The following is a 20,185-nucleotide window of genomic DNA, read 5'->3' as shown; positions in this document are numbered from 1 at the left end:
ACACCCTGTTTATCATTAATAAATTATATTATTATTAATATCCAGAACCTTGCCTACAACTTTTGAGGACTATAGTTTTGTAGGCAGGGCAAGGTTCACTGCCCATTTCTCTCTTCTCTTAGGATGAGTGTTTTCCTGAATGGCTACACAATGGGTTATGAAAGACTTTCAGCCTCTCATCTTCCACACACAAAACAAGTTTGAATCCCAGGAGTGAATTCACCTAGATTCAAGCAAGATCTACATACTACATCTCTAAGACAGTAAATTTGGTCAAATTATAATCTTGAATTTAAATTGAATGACCAAATAAAGGGATAAAATTCAAATTAATGTGTCATGTTTAATGCGGAGCAAATAAAGAATAATACATAATCCCTGCTCTTGAAGAACTTGATGTAAATTGAGAATACACACGTTAAAAAACACAAATTTTAATAAATGCTACAATAATGGTATGAATAAAGGATAATAGAAGCAAAGTCGATGGAGAAATCCTATAAGAAGGGAATCAAAAAGACCTCATGTCAGATCTGATTAAGAAATTGTGAGCAATTTTCTTTTATACTCCAGGGCCTTGATTTACTAATAGCTATGTCAACCTACTAGGTATACAGACATGTTATTTCTGAGAGTCCAAGGAGATTTTTCCCACTCCTTTCCTTAACCAGAATAGTAGTCTCGAGGTATGAGACCTACTTACCCACACTCAATTTTTCTCTCTCCTGGGAAGGGATGAGCTATTGCCTTCCTCCCTGCATTACACTGAGGCCGCTCAGAGGGTCTCAACAGCCAGAAACTTAATGTTAAAAGGAGGGCTGAGGCTGGAAAGAATATTGTTACCAGGCATCTCCACAAAATGAGAGCAGCTTCTCCACCCCAAACCTCAGATTGGTAGTTAGGCTTAGAGGAAATCAGAAATCTAGTGTCAGAATTCTAGTTCCTCATTAATTTAGTGACTTTGGCCAAGATATTTAACTAATTAACTTTCTTGAAACTCCACTTTCTCATTAGTAAAATAGAATTATCATTACATTCTTTGTGAGGCAACTATAATATTAAAGGATATCCAGCTTACAGTATACATTAAATGCAGTCTAAAATTTCAATTGTGTGAAATATAGGACCTTATTATTGCTTGATTAAAGAAAACACCGCTGGGGTTCTCAAGCACCCTGAACAGGCCAGGAATTGCACACTTCACGGTGGTCTGGCGCCACCTAGTGGTAGCTTTAAATAATGCGAGGAGGACGCGTCCAGGCTGGCTGAACTTCCAGGAAAATTCTGTGAGTCCAGGACCACCTATTTCTTTGTTTGATTATCCGGAGAAATAGGAAACCTGGGGACTCCTCCTCGACTTGCTTAGAGTAGGTTGCCTGTCTTTCCCACTTGTCTGGTACAAGCCTCCCCATTGCTGTCTGCCTAACCCCAGTGCAGACAGTGCAGGAACAGAATCCAGCCCCTATTTAGGAATGTCAGCAGGTGGGAGGACAGAAGGGAACTGAAGACCTACCACCTTATCTTATAATGCACACAGAAGCTTAAAAAAAAAAAAAAAAAAAAAAAGTCGCCTGGGCCACACACCCAGCCTGAGTTGGCCGCTGCAGGTTTTCCTCCTGCAAGAGTCACCCTGGACTCCTTCCTGCTTCTGAAGCACTTTTCCTTCCTCCCCAGTGCCTTCCCAGGTGCCAGTCCAGTCTTCAGTGCTTTCCACCCCGGCTATGGGACTTGTTTTATGAATGGTTCCTCCTCATGGTAGGGAAAGGAGAAATACTGGGGAGCCATAATGACCAGATTATACTGTAAGCCACATGCATGTGTGAATATGTAAGAATAATCCCACAATTATGTTAGTTATAACATGCAAATAAATAGAAATAAATATTTTAATAAAAAATGATACCTCCTTGGTTTCAGACTCCTGTTAGTTGTTTATCTCACTAATATCAAATTGCTTCTTTTAAATTAACACTATCTGAAGCCATCAGTGGGGGGTTCCCTCTAGAGTAAAGAGCCTCTTTCCCTAAGGACTATGCTTTCTTCATACGTCAATTAACATTTCACACAGTCCCTGGTAATTTGTCTTATTTTCTCTTCACTTCACTGGTATTTACCTGCCCTCTGTCTGTCTCTGCCCTTTTGCTTTGGGTCTGGATAGGTTGGGCAAGGTGTTCACTGTAGGCAGCAAAGAGCTGAGGAGTCTTAGCTCAGTGACACTCAAACCAAAAATCACTTTGCTATCAAAAATATATATATTTGCTTGACTTTGAACCCAATCTACCTACAGCAAATTTGCCCCATTGCCAGTGTTAAAATTAAAATAATCAGTGCTTTGTGTAACCAGGTATAGAGGTTTCTGTAATCATTTTGTCAATAATTTAATTTCAGGGCTTTCTTTCCCTAAGGCCTGTGTCTCTGGTTTTTAGGACCTGGCTGCTACTTCTCATTCCCATGCAAGAAGGTAAGGTGAGAGAGGAATTGATGTAAGTGGAATGCACCTGAGTAACTAGCCCGAATTTTTACAGAGCTTTCAAAAGAAATTGTGAAATCCACCCATATTCCTTTAGAGATCAAGGAAAATTCCAGATGCTGGAAGGCCCAAGGGTAACAAATATTGGGAAATGTTTGAAAGGGGATAAACCTAAATCTTGGAATGTAAAAACATATGTGTTAGAATGCATTCCCTGGAATGTTAAAAAAAAAACATTTTTATATTATAAAATATATAATATAAATATATATAATATAAATAAATAATATAAAATATATAATACACGTAGACTGAGGGGATACTATAGGCAACTAAATATTTCTTTTGTGAAAATAAGTGCCTTCATGAAGCTTACATTTTTCAGTGGGGAAAGTGGATACTGGCAACAAATAATTGAATATATACAGAAAGATAAAACAGATTCAACATTATAGTAAGCACTCGAGATAAGGGAAGGGATGCCATTTATAGGATGGTCAGGGAAAGTCTTTCCAGTGAACTTTTGAGAAGCAAGTGAGACACTGAAACACAAAACGTAAAAGCAGTTCAGGTCATGAGAAATACAAATGCAGTGGTCCTGCATTGAGAGTGCTTGGTGAGTTCACAGAACAAGAAAAATCCTCATGGCTGGCATGGAGGAAGGGGAAAAGCAAGTGTCCCCGATGACATTTGAAAAGAACAGGGGTCCTGACTGTGAAACACCCACAGGCCACTGCAGGGACTAAGCTTTTATGGGGAGGGAGATTAGAGACCCTGAAAGTTTTGAACAGAGAAATGACCCAACCTAAGTTATATTATCAGGATTGTTATTGTTACTTTGTGGAATACTATATGATAGAGTGAGGCTGAGAAGCAGAGAGAGCAGTTTAAAGCCTTCTGCAGTAATCCAGCCTGGATACTGCTCCCTCCCTCTACTTCTTGGCTAGGTGCTCATCTTGCTCAGGTCAACACCCCTCTTGTCAAGTACAGTGTCTAGTACAACAGTGATGGCTGAATGAAGCCTTTAGCAATGGCAACTAAAATAGCAGTCACCTGTTGGACTAGAGGAAGAACAATTCACTTGTCCATATAGAAACACATTCTATGGTAAGTCATGTCTCTGAGATATAGAAGAAATGCAAATGGCAGGAGACACCATTTCAAACCTTAGTTCACCAAGAATATCTGCTTTGCCTGCTGCCAGTTTCATTGAAACCTATAAGCAAATCCAATTCTTGTTTCCACTCCCACCAGTCCAGATGGGCATGCAAAACTGGACCCTATCTGGTTGGAAAACTGAGACCCCATTTCATTTGCATCTCTGATGCTATACTGTGGTCCTCTGGGGAGACTGCTGTACAGGAACACCTGGATTTAGGAAGCGCTTCTCCATTATTCCAAAGAGTAGAACCAGCAGTCATCGAACCTCATAATGAGCCTTCACGTGTATCCAAGAAACATTCTAAAGCAACAAAATCCCTCAAAGATTCTTGTCAGGGCTTTTAGTGTACCCACTTTGGGACATAACTAGGGGAAGATCTGAGTGTTTTGTAAAGGAAAGTCCTGATTCAGAATGTACTCTTGCCCTCTCTGCTGAGTAGTGTCTGAGTTTTAAATGAACCAGTCACCAAGAGAAGCATCATGTTGACTCTGACTCCTGTCTTAACTGTGTCCTATAAAGCCAAGATTCATTTCTGTTCCTTCCAATCCTGGAGTTTGCAGTGGGGATCTTGGCCAATGTATTCATTTTCTTGGTGAACTTTAGAGACATGGTAAAGAGACAGCCACTTAGCAACTGTGACCTTGTGCTGATGTGTCTGAGCATTTCCCGGATTTTTCTGCATGGGCTGCTGTTTCTCGGAGCCATCCAGTTTACTTTCTTCCAGCAGATGAAAGACCCACTGAATCACAACTACCAAACTGTCATTATGCTGTGGATGATTGCACACCAAGTCAACCTCTGGCTCATCACCTGCCTTAGTCTCTTGTATTGCTCCAAGATTGTCCGTTTCTCCAACACCTTCTTCCTCTGCTGCACAGGCTGGATCTCCAGGAAGATCCCCCCAGGTGCTCCTGTGTGCTGTTCTCCTGCACCTGCATTGTCCTCTGTTTATGGAACTTTTTTAGCATATCTCACTTCACAGTCACAGATGTTATCCATGAACAATCCGAACTCAATTTGCCAATTACAAAACTCAATTTTCTTGTATTCATTTATCTTCTGCAATGTGGGATTTATCTCCCCTTTCCTTTATTTTCTAGTTTTTTTAGGGTTCCTGGTTATCTTCCTGAGAGGTCACATGAGAACAATGAAATCCCAAACCAGAGACACACCTCCAGCCAGAGGCCCATATCAAAGCCCTCATACACTTGACTTGGCTTCTTTCTCTGTTTCTATGTGGTATGGTTCTGTGCTGCTCTCATCTCACTGCCCTTACTGATACTGTGGCACAGCAAGGTTGGGGTGATGATTTGTATAGGAATGATGGCAGCTTGCCCCTCCGGACATGCAGTCATCCTAATCTTGGGAATGCCAAGCTGAGGTGGCAATGAGGACTATTCTACTCTGGGTTCAGAGATGCCCAAATATAAGGACAGACCACAAGACTGTTTTCTGAGAGTGGGCATAAAAAGAGGTTTTCATTAATGCATCTCTGATTCTTTATGAAGCCTTGAAATTCCTTCTATAAAAATAACTGGAAGTCTTCTACATCAGTAGACTCATTCATAGAAAAATGAAATAATTAAAGCTGTATAAGTGATCTAAGCAAGTATAATGATATTGGTTCCAGAGGTTGGTATACTCAAATGATCAAGATAGAGAGGTGAAATGTTCAATGTAAATCCTTTATATGCTATAGCTTATTATTGCTTCGTCTGATTTAGGTATTCCTTAAGAAGAGGTGCTTTCTCAAGATAATATGACTTGCTTTTAAAATGACTACTAACCCTTTTTCTCAAAACTGATTGCTAGAAAAATATTTGAGAATATTTGCTACTATGGCAGTCATACAATCCTATTTAAATTCCACAATTTTCATGGGAACATAAGGTATAAAAAGAAAAACCTAGAGAAAGAATTATGTCAGAACTTTGGCTTCAAAATGCACTACATTAGAACTCCTATGGACCAGTGGATAGGGGTTCATTTTTTTTTTATATACACTGATTTCTGAAATGTACTTCCATCTGCTTTATACAAGAGATGAGAGGAAGAGGTTTGCTCAGTAGTGGCCCTGGATACCAGAGCCATATGTGAGCCTCTGACTCTGCTCAGTTTGCCTTTGAAGTTAAGTGCTTTGCTGCCAACCACTTGTCATTCTAGACAAGGAGTCTGCCAAAACAAAACACCTAGCTGAAAGGCAGGTTTGGGATTTCAGCATTCTCTGTCTTCCTGTGTAGAACCTAATCAGGAAGGATAGAAAAAATGTATACCAGACACTTCAATACAGAAAGGCCTCAAAGTCATAGCAGGTCACCACCAAGGCTCCTACTCATGCCATCTGTCCACACTACCAGAAAGCTGCTTCCTTCTCTCAGGCACCTGTTCCTGATATATCCAATTCTTCCTCTCAGTTTTCGTAAACAAATTAGCCTTTTCTTTACCTCCAATGATTACAAATTAGTAACATACATTTGAGGATTTTGCATATCCTGTCATGACTTGAGAGCTCATTTCTTTTTGTCCTAAATAATAATACATTGTCTACTATACCACATTTAATTCATCCATTTAGTGAAGGACATCACTATTGCTTCCAAGTTTTGGCAATTATGAATTAATCTTCTGTAAACATCCATGTGAAAATTTTTTGGTGGACTTGAATCTTCAATTGCTTTGGGCAAATTCCAAGGAAATCCAATGCTGGATCATATGGAAAGATTTGGTTTTGTAAGAAATTACCAAACTGTCTTCCAAAGTAGTTATAAATTTTGCACCCCCACAATCAGTGAATGAGAGTTTCCATTGCTTCACCTCTTTGCACATGTGTGGTATTGTCACTGATTTAGATTTTCATCATTCTAATAAGCATGTGATGGTATCTTGTTTGAGTTTGCATTTTCCTGATAATGTGATATGAAACATGTTTTCATGTTTATTTGTCTGATTTATTTTAATATTATTTTTTGAGACATCCATAATATCACATTAATCACAACTTATTTACCCATTCTTGATTGATGAATAATTTTGTTGTTTATAATTTGGGGCCATTATGAATGAAGTATTTATAAATATTCTTGTAAATAACTAGGAGTGAAATTGCTGTGTCATAAAGTTGATGAACATTTAACTGTATAGAAACTATTAAATAGTTCCCCAAAATGATCACAACATTTTATGTTCTCATCAGAAATGTAGGAAAGATGTTCCACATTCTCACCAACAGTAATTTGGTGTTGACAGTCTTTTTAATTCTGGTCATTCTAGTGGAAGTGAGATGTTTTTAGTTTGCATTTCTGTGATAACTGATATAGAGCACTTCTTCATGTGTTTGCCCATATTTTAATACCAAGTTTTTTATTACTTACTTGAAGGACTTTATTAATTTGTAGGATTTGTATGTGTATGTGTTATATATGCATATTATATACTTACACAATTTATGTAAATATAACTCATAGCTTTATATTGAGTTCTCTTTTATTATTGATTTGTAGAAGTTTGTATTGAGTGTGCAAAATATATACAAATATACATACTTGCCTGTGTGTGTGTGTGAAATAAATATATTCTGGGGATAAGATATATATATAACATTTTAGCTCAAACTCTGATTTGCCTTTTCATTTTCTTAATAGTGTGCTGATGAGCACACATTCTGAATTTTACATCTGACCTTTTTTTAAACTTTAATATTTATGCTTTTTATGTTCATTCGAAGAAACATCTACCTTTCTCTAAAATGCAAAAGTAGTCTCCTATTATTTCCTCTAGAATTTTAATTGCCTTTTCATTTTTATATTTGGAACTATAACTTATCTTGAATTATTTGTGTGTGCAATGCTAAGTAGAGTTGAAATTTATTTTTTGAATGTCTACCTAGCCCAGCATCACTTACTGAAGAATTTATATTTCCTCAATAAATTTGTTTGATGTCTTTGTTATAAATCATGTGGTTAAACATGCATGAATCTCTTTCTGGTCTCTATATTATGTTCCATATATTTGTCTAGCTTTAACCAATACTTTACTTCTTGATTACTAGAAATTGCTTGTTAATTTCAAAACAAGAATTGTGAGTTTTCCAAATTTACTTTTTTCTTTTTCAAAATATTTAGCTAAACTTGATGAATAAATTTTGGGAAAATTTATGTGTGTGTGTCAGTGTATTCCTGTGTGTGTGTGTACTCTCCTATTGGAATTATAATTGTTATTGGGTTGAATCTGACTGTCATTTTGAAGAGAACTGACTTCTTGAAAACATTCAGTCTGACAATCTATGAACATGAATATCTCTTCACTTATTTGTTTAATTTCTCTCAATATTTTGTATTTGGAGGGCAATTTTTTATAAAATTATCATTATTTAATATTTTACGATATTAATTGTTTAAAATTTCACTCAATTATTTGCTGCCAGTTTATAAAAATGCAATTGATTTTTGTATACTAATTGTGTGTCTTGTGGCCTTCCTAAATCAATGCATTTCTCAACCCTTATTTTATTATTTATTCTTTGTGTAAGAGTAGTATTATTTCTTCCTAAATTTTTTATATCATTCAACAGGGAAGTCCTGTAGGCCTGATATTTTCTATTTAGGAAGGTTTATTTTTGTATAATTATAATTTATTTAGTAGATATAACACTATTAAGATATCCAGTTTTTTCTTGAATTTATTTTGATAAGTTATATTATTTAAAGAATCTGTCCATTCTATGTAGGTTTTTAACTTTATTGCCATACATTGCATCATAGCATTCCCTATTAACATTTTATTATGTATTGTATCTGTTTTACATCTCCTAATTCATTCCAAATATTGATAACTGTATGGTCTCTTTTCAACACATCGTTATAACTAGTTACTTAAAAATTTATTAATTTTTCTAAGAAATCAGCTTATTATCTTCCTTCTACTTTCTTTGGTTTAATTTCTCTACCTGTTTTTGTTTTTTAAGAGAATTAGATAGTTGGTTTTAAATCTTTTTTCTGTTCAAATATAATGGTTTACATTTTTTCTAGACATTTCTTTGTAGCATTCCACAAATTTCAATATGTTGCATTTTCATTTCTATTGAATTGAAATTTTATCTAATTATATGTGTTGTTTAACTCATGTGCTATAATTTTTTTTAATTTCCAAGAATTTAGGACTTCACTAGACATCTTACTAAAACTGATTTATAATTTAATTCTATCATCATCAAGAACATGTTCTATAATATTTCAATCTTTTGGCATTTATGGAAACTTAGTCTATATATTTTCTACCTTTGTGAATTATTCATGTGCACTTGAAAATAATGTGCAGTTGTTGAGTGCAGTGTTTTGTAACTATCAATTAGATCAAGTTTTTTGGTAGTGTCCCTGACAGCTTCCATACTCTTACTGACTTTTTGTCTCATTTTTATCTCAAATATTAATAGGTATAAAAATATCTTGTATTATAATTGTAACTTTGTCTACCTCTCTCTTAGATCTGTCAGTGTTTGCTTCATCCTTTTTGAAGTTCTGATGATAAATATGTGTTTACTACTAGAATATCTATTTGATGAATTAACACTTTTGTAATTTCAGAATGACCCTTTTAACTTCCACACTTGTTTTGAAGTCTACCTTTACTATTATTAATAAAGTCACCCTAGCTCTCATACGCTTTGTTTGCTTGGTTAACTTTCCTATCTTATTACTTTCAAAAAGCTATTTTTATTTGCAAAACATTTGCTAATAAAAAGCAATGAGTCAATATATGGAAAGTGCTTTAAAAATACTGTTGAGTCAAGAATACTATATCCAGCAAAACTGTCCTTCAAATCTGAGGATGAAATTGAGACCTTCCCAGATAATCAGATGAGGGAGTTTGTTGCCATCAGACCTGTGCTGAAAGATATACTTAAAGGAGCAGTGTAGGGTGAAATGAAAGGACACTAGACAGCCACATGAAGAAATAAAGGTCTTAATAAATGTAAATACATAGGCGATCATAAAGGCTAGCATTATTAAACCAACAGTTAATAATTCTACTTCTTTGTTTTCTACATGAATAAGGATCTAATACATTAAAAATTATTAATCTAAAAACTAGTATCATACTTATGCTTTGAAATTCCACATCTTGTTTTTGCATAATTTGAAAGACTCATACATTTAAGCACTATTGGTATATACTTTAGTCATAAAGTGTATAAAGATGTAATTTTATGATATCAACAGTTGAAAGGGATACAAAGCATAAGATTTTAAACCAACTTAAATTCAAATTAGAATGCCATAACTTTAGAATATTAGACATAATCTCCATTTTGGTACCCAAAATTAAATAGCTATAGAATATACACAAAGAGGAAATAAGGAAGAAATTTAAACATTTTACTGTAAAAGAAATTTAATAAATACAAAAGAAGACAGTAATGAATGAATAAGTTGAAATGTGATAATCCATACAGAAACTGAAATGATTTGAAAGTTCCTCCTCCATCAGGAAATGTGTGAAACTCTCCAATCAGAAGACAGTCATTGGCAGAATGTACAAAAACTCATGATCAAGCTATTTGCTGTCACAAGAGAATTACTTAGGATCCAATGATCCTAATACAGATTGAAAGTGAAGGGATGGAAAAAAGGCATTCCCTACAATTGCTATGTATGAAAAAGTGATATCAAATGGCTATACTTGCATCAAACAAAATAGAGTGTGAATTTTAAAAATTGTAAGAAACAGAAGGATATTACATATTAATAAAAGGTTTAATATGACTAAAAGGTATAATTATATACATTATGGACCTAAAGATGGACCATCAAAATATATGAAGGTAGACCAAGGACAAGATGACGGATGAGCATGAGGCAGCATTTCTCTTATCTCAGCTACCCAGAACTCAAACAGTTGGAATACCACATCTCTCCAAGGCTTAGAGTAAAAAATCCTGAGACTGGAGAGGCAGTCTGCCCTAGCTGAACCAGAAGCTGATTGACTCATTAATCAGATATTTTTAAAAAAAAAACTCACCACCAGAGTTTATCAGTAGTCCAGTAGTCCACCGAGAGCCAATCCAGGAGGCATCTTCGGACTGCAGTGTGGTGGAGCCTACAGAAACTAGATTCTTGAGTTTGCAGCTAGGTCTATGTGGGCCTGTCTGAGCCTAGCAAACCTGTGGAAAGTCAGACAGATTAGAGATGGTGGAGAGAGACTGGCTCTCCTCAGCTCCATGAGTCCTGCAACTCACAGGAACTGGCAAGGCCTGCAATAGTGGGTCATAAGGTTGGAAGGGTATGAAGGCATTTTGTTCTCAGTTACCTAGTCAGCTGGTCCAGCACCCATCCATTCCTGGGGCCCACCAGGGCCAGCACTCGATGGGTCCCAGCACCAGCCTGCACCCAGGCTCCCTCCCCAGTCCAGCATCCACCAGTCCTGGGACCACCAGGTCCAGCAACAGTCCTGCAACCAACAGGGCCCTCTGGCTCCCCAGTTGCCAGTCTCCCAACCTCCCATCACTATGGCTCTGTGTGTTAGGCAGCTGCTTCCCTGCCAGACCTGCCTGGTCCAGCACACAACTTCATGTCTGGGCCACAGGTTCCAGGGCCCAGTCTTAACCTACCCAGCATAGAACAACTGGCCCCCTGACATGACCAGGCCCCAACTTGCTCCACATGCCCCTTAGATTCCAGATTGGCCTGGACTAGCACGTAGCCTTCCCACAGGCCTTCAGGATCAAGTCTCAGGCCCTAATCCAACTGGTACCCGGTCATAGCCAGCTGCTTTGCTGCTCACCTGCAGCCCAGCTTCTTTAGAACCACTTCACCTCCAGGCCTACAGCCCAGCCTACCCACATTAATATCCCAAGAAGGAAAATTAGGGAGAAAAATGAGAAATTATATGCCATCTATGTATGATATATCAAAGTGCATAAATGCATTCTTCTGTCATGAATCTCTAACTAAAACAAATTAAAAAATTAAAAGGAATAAAAATTTTAAAAAGGGATCAAAGACCTTCATGTGATATATAAAACAATAAAACCCTTAGAAGAATGCATATGGCTGAAGCTATACAATTGAATTTGAAAATGAATTTTTTGGCTATGACATCAAGTGCTTGAGTAACAAAAGAAAAAAATATACAAATTGGAATTCATGAAAATTTTTAAATTTTGTGCATTGAAAGACAATATCAACAAAGTAAAAAAGGCAACTCACAGAGGGATAAAACATTTGTAAACCATACATCATCTATCCCTGACAAGGGATTAATATTTAGTATTTATACAGAGCTCTTAAAATCCAACAATAAAAAAATTCCAATTAAAAAATGGGCAAAGTCTTTAAATAGACATTTCTCCAAAGATAAATAAATCACCAATAAGCACTTGAAAAGATGCTCAACATCACTAATCATTAGGGAAATGAAAATCAAAACTACATGAACAACCATATTACAATGGTTATAATTTTTTAAAAACATAAAGTAACAAGTGATGTTGAGGATGTGGAGAAACAGGAACCCTGTGTGCTGTTGGTGGAAATATAAAATGGTACATCGAATGGTACACAGTATGGATTGATATATAGATACTGGAAAACAGTATGGTGGTTACTAAAAAAGTTAAAAATAGAATTATCCTATCATCTATCAATAGAATGTATGGGTATTTGACCAAAAGACTTGAAAACAGGGTCAAGAAGAGGCTAGTTATTACCATGTTCATTGTACCATTATTCACAATAACTAGAATGTGGAAGAAGCAGTGTGCCCATCAACAGTGAATAGACAAGCCAAATATGGTATATACATACAGCAGAAGAGTGTTCATGTTTAAAAATGAAGGAAATACTATTATATGATATAAAATGTATGAACCTTAAGAACATCATTCTAAGTGAAATAAATCAGCTACAAAAAGACAGATACTGTATTATTCCACCTAGGTGAAATACTAAAAGTAGTTAAAAATCACAAAGGCAGAGTTTAATGATGGCTTCCAAGTGTTAGGGGAGAGGGGAATGGGGATTTATTAATGGGGACAGAATTCTAGTTTTATAAAATGTAAAGAATTGTGGAAATGGGTGATGATGATGGTTATGCAACATAAAAATTATTTAACACCATTAAATTGTATGCTTCAAAATGGTTAAGATGGTAAATTACATTTTGTATATTTCACCAAACAATGGTATTGGCCAAATTATATTGTTATACTGTGTGTATATTCAAATATGTAATGATGAATTCTACCATTATGTACAACTATAGTCTACCAATAAAAATATGGAAAAAATAAAATAGATAATTAAATCATAAAAAAAAGATAAAGAAAAAATACACAAAAAGAAAAAAATAGGTCATCACATTGGTGAAAGCACAACTGACAGAGATAGGTCACCTGTGTTCTCTTCAGGTTCTAGAAACCATGTTATTCCTACAGACTCATATCTCTCTGGACTGCACTCAAATCCTCTGTAAAATGAAAGTGTCAGACATCTAAAAAATAAGAAGTCTAATAAGGAAAGAATATTGTTAGCTATAATTTTTGCTATTCTCCCATGACAGCCCTTTGACTACTGAAATGATTAGACTACATTTTTGGTATTTATTTGTTCCATATGTTTTTGTCCTATGTTCCTTCTTTCCTGAATTCCTTTTAGGAAAATATTTTTTTAGTATTCCTTTTGAAATCTTCTATTGATGGTTTAAATATTTCTCTTTAATTATTTTTATTTTAGTATTTTCAAGAATACATTGTTACTAATTACTATGTTGTTCATTTTCCCACAAATCCCCCCATACCTGGAACCATTATTCTACTCTGCTTCAGAGTAATAATAATGAGTTATTATTACATTATTATGAACAATAAATAACAATGAATTCAGCTCTTTTGAGTTCACATGTGATTTTTGCTTTAATAGCTGGTTTTCTTAAAGGGAAACTAAGGGAAAAGAGATAGTTGCTTATACCTGTCCATATAGTAACCATTTCTAGTACTCTTTGGTTCTTTCTATAGATCAAAGCTTTTATTTTATGTCATTTCTCTTTTGTCAGATAATTTTTCTTTAACATTTTTTGTAGTACAAATCTGTTAGCTCCAAATTCCCTTGCATTGTTGTGTGTGTATATAAAAACACCTTAATTGAATCCTCAATTTTGAAAGTTATTTTTATAGGATATAGAATTACAGATTAACATGTTTCATGTTTTCTGTGTTTTTTTTTTGTTTTTTATTATTTTTATTTTTTCATTTGGTACCAGGTATTGAACCCAGGGGTGCTTAACTGCCAAGCCACATCCCCAGCCCTCTTTATCTTTTATTTTGAGACAGGGTCTCATGAAATTGCTTAAAGCCTTGCTTAGTTGCTAAGGCTGGCCTTGAACTTGTGATTCTCCTGCCTGGGCCTCCTTAGTTGCTGGGATTACAGGCACATGCCACCTCACCCAGTCTCTTTTATCATTTTCAAATTATCATTCCACTGTGCTCCACACTAGAAATTTTTTTCGTAAGAAAAAACCCCACAATTTTCTGTTTTCCTACTTGTAATGTATTTGTTTTCTGTGGATGTTTCTAAGATGTCTAATTAATTTAGTTTTCAGAAATTTGACTATACTGTGTCTAGTTGTGTGTTTCTTGTATGAATCCTATCTAGAGTCTGATAATTTTGATAACTTGACTTTTTATTTGAAATGAAATGAATATACACAACTACTTTACATGAGCCCTTTGGATCCTGCCCTCAAGAAAAATCTTAGTGCAAGAGATACATGTGTTTAATATTATCTATAACAATAATGCAAAATTAAATATTAAGTAGTGGTTCAATAAATACTTCAGAATGTTAGAAAAAGAGCTGATTTTATAAGGCTAAAGAAAATGTGACAGAAGGAAGTAAATCAAGTGCCAGTATCCCCCTTCAATTGGGTCTCTTATTTACCGCCATGATTCTAGATCAACCAAGCACTCTGTTCAGAAAAGTGGCCACTTTCCTTAATTGGGGAAAAAGCTGTACACAGCTCCCAACTTGAACTTTGCAGAAATCATTGCTTATGTTTGCAAGGCCCCAAGAGGCACTACCATCTTCTTCTCATCTACCTCTCCAATTCCTTACTACATTTTATACCTGTATTCCCAAAGCCTCAATGACATCAGATGGCTCAAAAAATTGAAGAAGAGGTTAGTGTGAGGTCACCTAAATATTTTCTTTGCTTTTAACAATTTAAAAAATATTGCTTTCTAAAATCCTGTGTATTTCAAGGGAGGGAATCTGCCTGTGATTGTTAATCCTGGATCTGGAAAGGAAGCCTACTGTTACCATGTGTGCTAACCATTTTAGCACTAAAGACTTAACTTTCACAATGACCCAGTTCTCCATCAGCCCATATCCTGGATTCCTAAGAAGACCTCAGAGATCACTTATTTTGATAACTTATTCATTGTCCAAATCTAGCCCATACCTTGAACACAACTCTTATGCCTCTAGTCTCTTCCTGATCCTTAATTCAATTAAGAATTAACACTAGCCTGGCACAATGGGGCACGCCTGTAATCCCAGCAGCTCAGGAGGCTGAGATAGGAGGATCAAGAGTTCAAAGCCAGCGTCAGCAAAAGCAAGGCTCTAAGCAATTCAGTGAGACCCTGTCTCTAAATAAAATATGAAATAGGGCTGGGGATGTGGCTCAGTGGTCAAGTGCCCCCAAGTTCAACCCCCAGTACCTGCCCCCCCCCCAAAAAAAGAATCAAAACTGATTCTTCAGGGAACCCATCTTGAGATTTCAACACCACTAGCACTTGTTTGGCCCTGTATTGACACATATTCAGTATAGTAGGACAGCAAGATCAGGATCACACCTGAGGCAAATAAGTCCATAGTGGGAAGGTTCTGGGGAGAAAGACCATTCAAAATCTTTTTTCTTTCTAAGTAGGCAAGCCTCTTTAAGGTTTCCTTACAAATGAGTTTTTCCATTGAGGTCTTCCCCACCCTAGGTACTAGGAATTGAACCCAGGGCTTAGCATACGCTGAGCTACAACCCTAGCCATCTCTTGAGATTTATATCCTCAAGCACTTGACAATGGTGAAGGAAGGATACAGGACAGCAATGGAACAGCAACTGAGGGACACATACAAACAAATAGAAAATTCTAAATAGCAATACGAGGCTAAAATTAATTAGGCATCAAAGACATTGCCATAAACAAAATGTGTGAGCAGCATTTGGATCAGAATTCACGTAAAGAGTATATAAAAAAAGGATTAGAGGAATGAGCAGGTACATTCTATATAGCTACATGAAAGTCAGAATTTGGAGCCAACTCATTAAGTGCTGAGGCCTTTCATGTTAGTGGTTTTAATAGAAACTGAAATAAGGAAATAACATGATCACAACAGAGATTTTATAAAGTTTCAAATGATAGCATTGCATAGGATTGATCTGAAAAACAGGAGGCAAAGGTTTGAGACATTTGTATTCCAATGGCAATAAAAAGAGTTTTGATTCAAGAAGGTGGCAATAAGAATGAAGAAGATGCAATAGATACGAGACAGCTTTGGAAAAACATCATCATCTAGCATCCTGATTCAGTGGTTGAAAAAGAAGGAAGAATTAAGGAGGATTTCAGTGTGGAGTAGTGGTATGACGCAATCACTAACAAAAATGAAGAAGTTAAGAGAGGAAGTTGGCTTCAGTTTGGAAGAAATGGTAACATAGTCTGAGAGTTATAACAAATTGACTGACATCATATTACCTAGTTGGAAAACAGCAGCAGATTTTTTTAAATGAAGAACTAAAATTCACATTAGATATTAGAACCATAAACTAGACTTGTGATCATTAAAAGAGACACTAGCCAGAAAAATATATGCTTTGATTTGGGTTATAAAAGAAGAGGAAAATTGTTGGCAAGGTTGGAGACTAAAGTTCTAAGAGGAACAAGCAGGCAAATGTAGTAAGAATGGTTGGAATAGCATGCATATGTAGAAACACACACACACACACACACACACACACACACACACACATTGTTTGTTTGCCTTCCCAGAACCTCCCTTCTGAGAACAACTACTTCCATCTAAAGGTAACTGCTCCTCCTCAGGCTCCAACCAAGATGTTTCCATGACCCTGCCCCTTACCATATTTGATAGTTTTATTTTAAGCCTATCATTGATGTTTTCCTAACTTGAGCCAAAAAAATCTGCAAGTGGTTAAATCCAGCAGTTTCTATGCCTCTGCCATAGTCTCTATCACAAGCAGAAATGATGAGAACAAAAACATGACACAGCAAAATCTAGCTTTGTTTTGTTCCTAATGTTCTAGAGGCCTGGCTATATCCTTGCCCACTTTGGTTCACTGTTTTGTTGTTGTTATTGTTTGAATTTTTCACAGTGCTGGGGATGGAACCTTGGGCCCCATGTAGGCAAGATAATGTCTTCCCCCCAGCCACATCCCCTCCTACATCACAATTAAGTCTTTGAGCAGACACAGAGAGAAGGCATAAATACTTAATTTAGTTATGGACAAGGAAAGCAAGATTATCCTTAGAATGGCCTGGCTTAGACTAAATGGCAAATCTAAATAATGGAGGATTAATTTCATTAACATAAAAAATATGAACAGTCACAGAAGAGTCAGAGATTGGATTGTTGTTCGCTGAGTTATTGTTGCTGGTTATTGTTGCTTCACTGAGGTCTAACATTTCCAAAGTTGCAGAAGTTGCAAAGTTCAAGTCCTCAGGCCTTAATCCTGTCATTTGTGACATCATTAATGAACCTGGAAGACATTATGTTAAGTGGGAAGAGCCAGGCCCAGAAAGACAAATACCATATGATTTCACTCACACATCTAAATAGGTTCTCACAGAAGTAGAGTAAGACAGAGTTTACCCATGACTAGGGAGGGTCAGGGTAGAGGAGGGAATGAAGAGATGTTGGTCAGGAGATATTCAACAAAACAACATATTAATACTCTATAAATATGAGAATTTACTGGCTATAAGTTTAAAAAATTTAAAATGATTTCAAACGTAAGCTTATCATGGAAGTTGCCACTTACAATTAACAGTTTCTTGTAGCTTATTAAGCCTTACAATTTTTTTCAAAATCTTAGAGTCATCTTTTTGCCAGGGCACTTCAGCTCTTCATTTCTTAATTTTAGTAAATTATATTTGTATAGGTATTTAACTATTTTATAAAGTTTAAAATTATAATGACTTATTTTTATAGTATTCTTCATTATAACATGTCACATAATCTAAAAAGCATCATTTGTAAGATACCCCATTATGTTATATATCACTAAGGGAAAAATATCTGCCAATGGAAATGTCAGCCATCTGTATCTGTGAGTTTCGCATTTGTGGATTCAACTGCCAATCAAAAATATATTTTTGAATTGTGTCTGTACTAATCTAAGGACGATTTAAAGAATACAAGAGGACTTCATAGATTATATGCAAATACTGTGTCATTTTATATAAGTATCTGGGCATCCAGATTTGGAATATGTGTAGATGGGAGAAGGATTACTGGAGCTAATCCCTCATCAATACTTAGGGACAACATTGTACAATGCTTTCTAATCACTGATTATGATATATCCTTAATTCAGAGATTTTATTAAGTGAAAATTAATGTGCACTTCAGAGTCAATGAAATATAGCCTATTTTAAATATCTGTATGTCTATATTCTTTTTGTTCATTCTAATGTTTGCTTAGTACTTGTGTGGAATATAATAGTATAATATATTGCACTCATCATACTGGCACAGATCCCAACTTCCTTAACAAGACCCCTAAAACTCAAGAAATTAAACCAAGAACCAATAAGTGTGATGGCATCAAATTAAAAAGCTTCTGCACAACAAAGGAAATGATTAAGAGCATGAAGAGAGAGCCTGCAGAATGGGAGAAAATCTTTGCCAGCTACTCTTCTGACAAGGGATTAATACCCCAAAATACATAAAGAATTCAAAAAGCTTAACATAATAAAAAACAAATAACATAATAAATGGGCAAAAGAACAAAACAGACACTTCTAAAAAGAATAAACACAAATGACCAACAAATATATGAAAAAAGTTCAATATCTCTAATAATCAAGGAAATGCAAATAAAAACTACATGAAGATTTCATTTCACTCCAGTCAGAATGCAAATTATCACGAATAAAAATAAGAATAAAAGCAGCACAAAACTCAACTCAAAGTGGATCAAGGACTTAGGCACTAGAACAGAGACCCTGAGCCTAACTGAAGACAAAGCAGGCTCAAATCTCTACCATGTCAGCTTAGGAAACTAGATCCCTCAACAAGACTTCTAAAGCACAAGAAGTAAAATCAAGAATCAAAAAAAAAATGGGATGGCATCAAACTAAAAAGCTTGTGAAGATAGAGCCTACAGAATGAAATAAATTCTTTACCACATGTATCTCAGATAAAGCCCTAATCTCCAGGATAAACAAAAGAACTCAAAAAATTTAACTTAAAAAAAAAACAAAACCCAATCCATAAATGGGCTAAAGAACTGAACAGACATTTCACAGATTAAGAAATCAATAAATATATGAAAAATGTTTAACACTTCTAGCAATTAGAACAATGCAAATCAAAACTACACTGAGAAAGGTAGCAGAATACAACAGTCACTAATAAGCCATTATGTAAAAATGTGAGTATGTAACAGAAGTGAGTCTGTATTATGTATTTGGGGAGTACAAAACCCAATTGAGTCAAATGTATGAAAGATGATATGTCTTGAGCTCTGTAATGTTTTGAACAATCAATAAAAAAAAAAAAATAAAATAAAATAAAATGGGATTTGGAGATAAAAAAAAAAAAAAAAAAAAAAAACTACACTGAGATTGCATCTCACTCCAGTCAGAATGGCAATTATCAAAAACACAAGTAACTATAAATGTTGCTAGGATGTGGGGAAAAAGCTTCACTCATACATTGCTGTTGGGACTGCAAATTGGTACAACCACTGTGGAAAGCAGTATGAAGAGGCCTCGGAAAACTTGGAATGAAACCACCATTTGACCCAGCTATCCCACTCCTCAGTATATACCTAAAGGACTTAAAAATCAGCATACTGCAGTGATAGCACCACATCAATGTTTATAGCAGCTCAATTCACAATAGCTAAACTATGAAACCAATCTAGATGCCCTTCAACAGATGAATGGATAAAGAAAATGAGAGATACACACACACACACACACACACACACACACACACATATACACACACTATGGAATGTAACTCAGCCATAAATGAGAATGAAATTATGGATGGAGCCAGAGAATATCATGCTAAATGAAATAAGCCAATTCCAAAGAAACAAAGGTCAAATGTTTTCTCTGATATGCAGAGGCTAATCACAATAAGTAGGAAGTGCTAGGGAAGAAGTACTTTGGGTTCGACGGGGGGAGTGAAGGGAGCCCTATGTGCATATATGATTACATGACCTGTGTAATTCTATACCATCTATAACCAGAAAAATGAGATGTTATACCCCATTTATGTATGATGTGTCAAAATGCATCCTACTGTCATGTATAACTA

At 35.7% G+C, this 20,185-nt stretch overlaps 1 protein-coding gene across 1 annotated transcript; it reads left to right on the top strand.

Moving 5' to 3' along the window:
- Positions 1–2,794: 2,794 nt before the first annotated feature.
- Tas2r38 (taste 2 receptor member 38) lies at positions 2,795–6,138 on the top strand. Its single transcript, XM_013361576.3, is given in 7 exon segments — positions 2,795–4,154; positions 4,157–4,534; positions 4,537–4,670; positions 4,672–4,811; positions 4,813–4,849; positions 4,851–4,999; positions 5,001–6,138. Coding segments are annotated over 7 exon segments (969 nt in total). The 5' UTR covers positions 2,795–4,111; the 3' UTR covers positions 5,089–6,138.
- Positions 6,139–20,185: the final 14,047 nt, after the last annotated feature.

Source organism: Ictidomys tridecemlineatus, chromosome 2 (assembly GCF_052094955.1).
Source record: "Ictidomys tridecemlineatus isolate mIctTri1 chromosome 2, mIctTri1.hap1, whole genome shotgun sequence".
Classification (NCBI taxonomy): domain Eukaryota; kingdom Metazoa; phylum Chordata; class Mammalia; order Rodentia; family Sciuridae; genus Ictidomys; species Ictidomys tridecemlineatus.
This window is presented reverse-complemented; position numbering and strand designations above follow the sequence as displayed.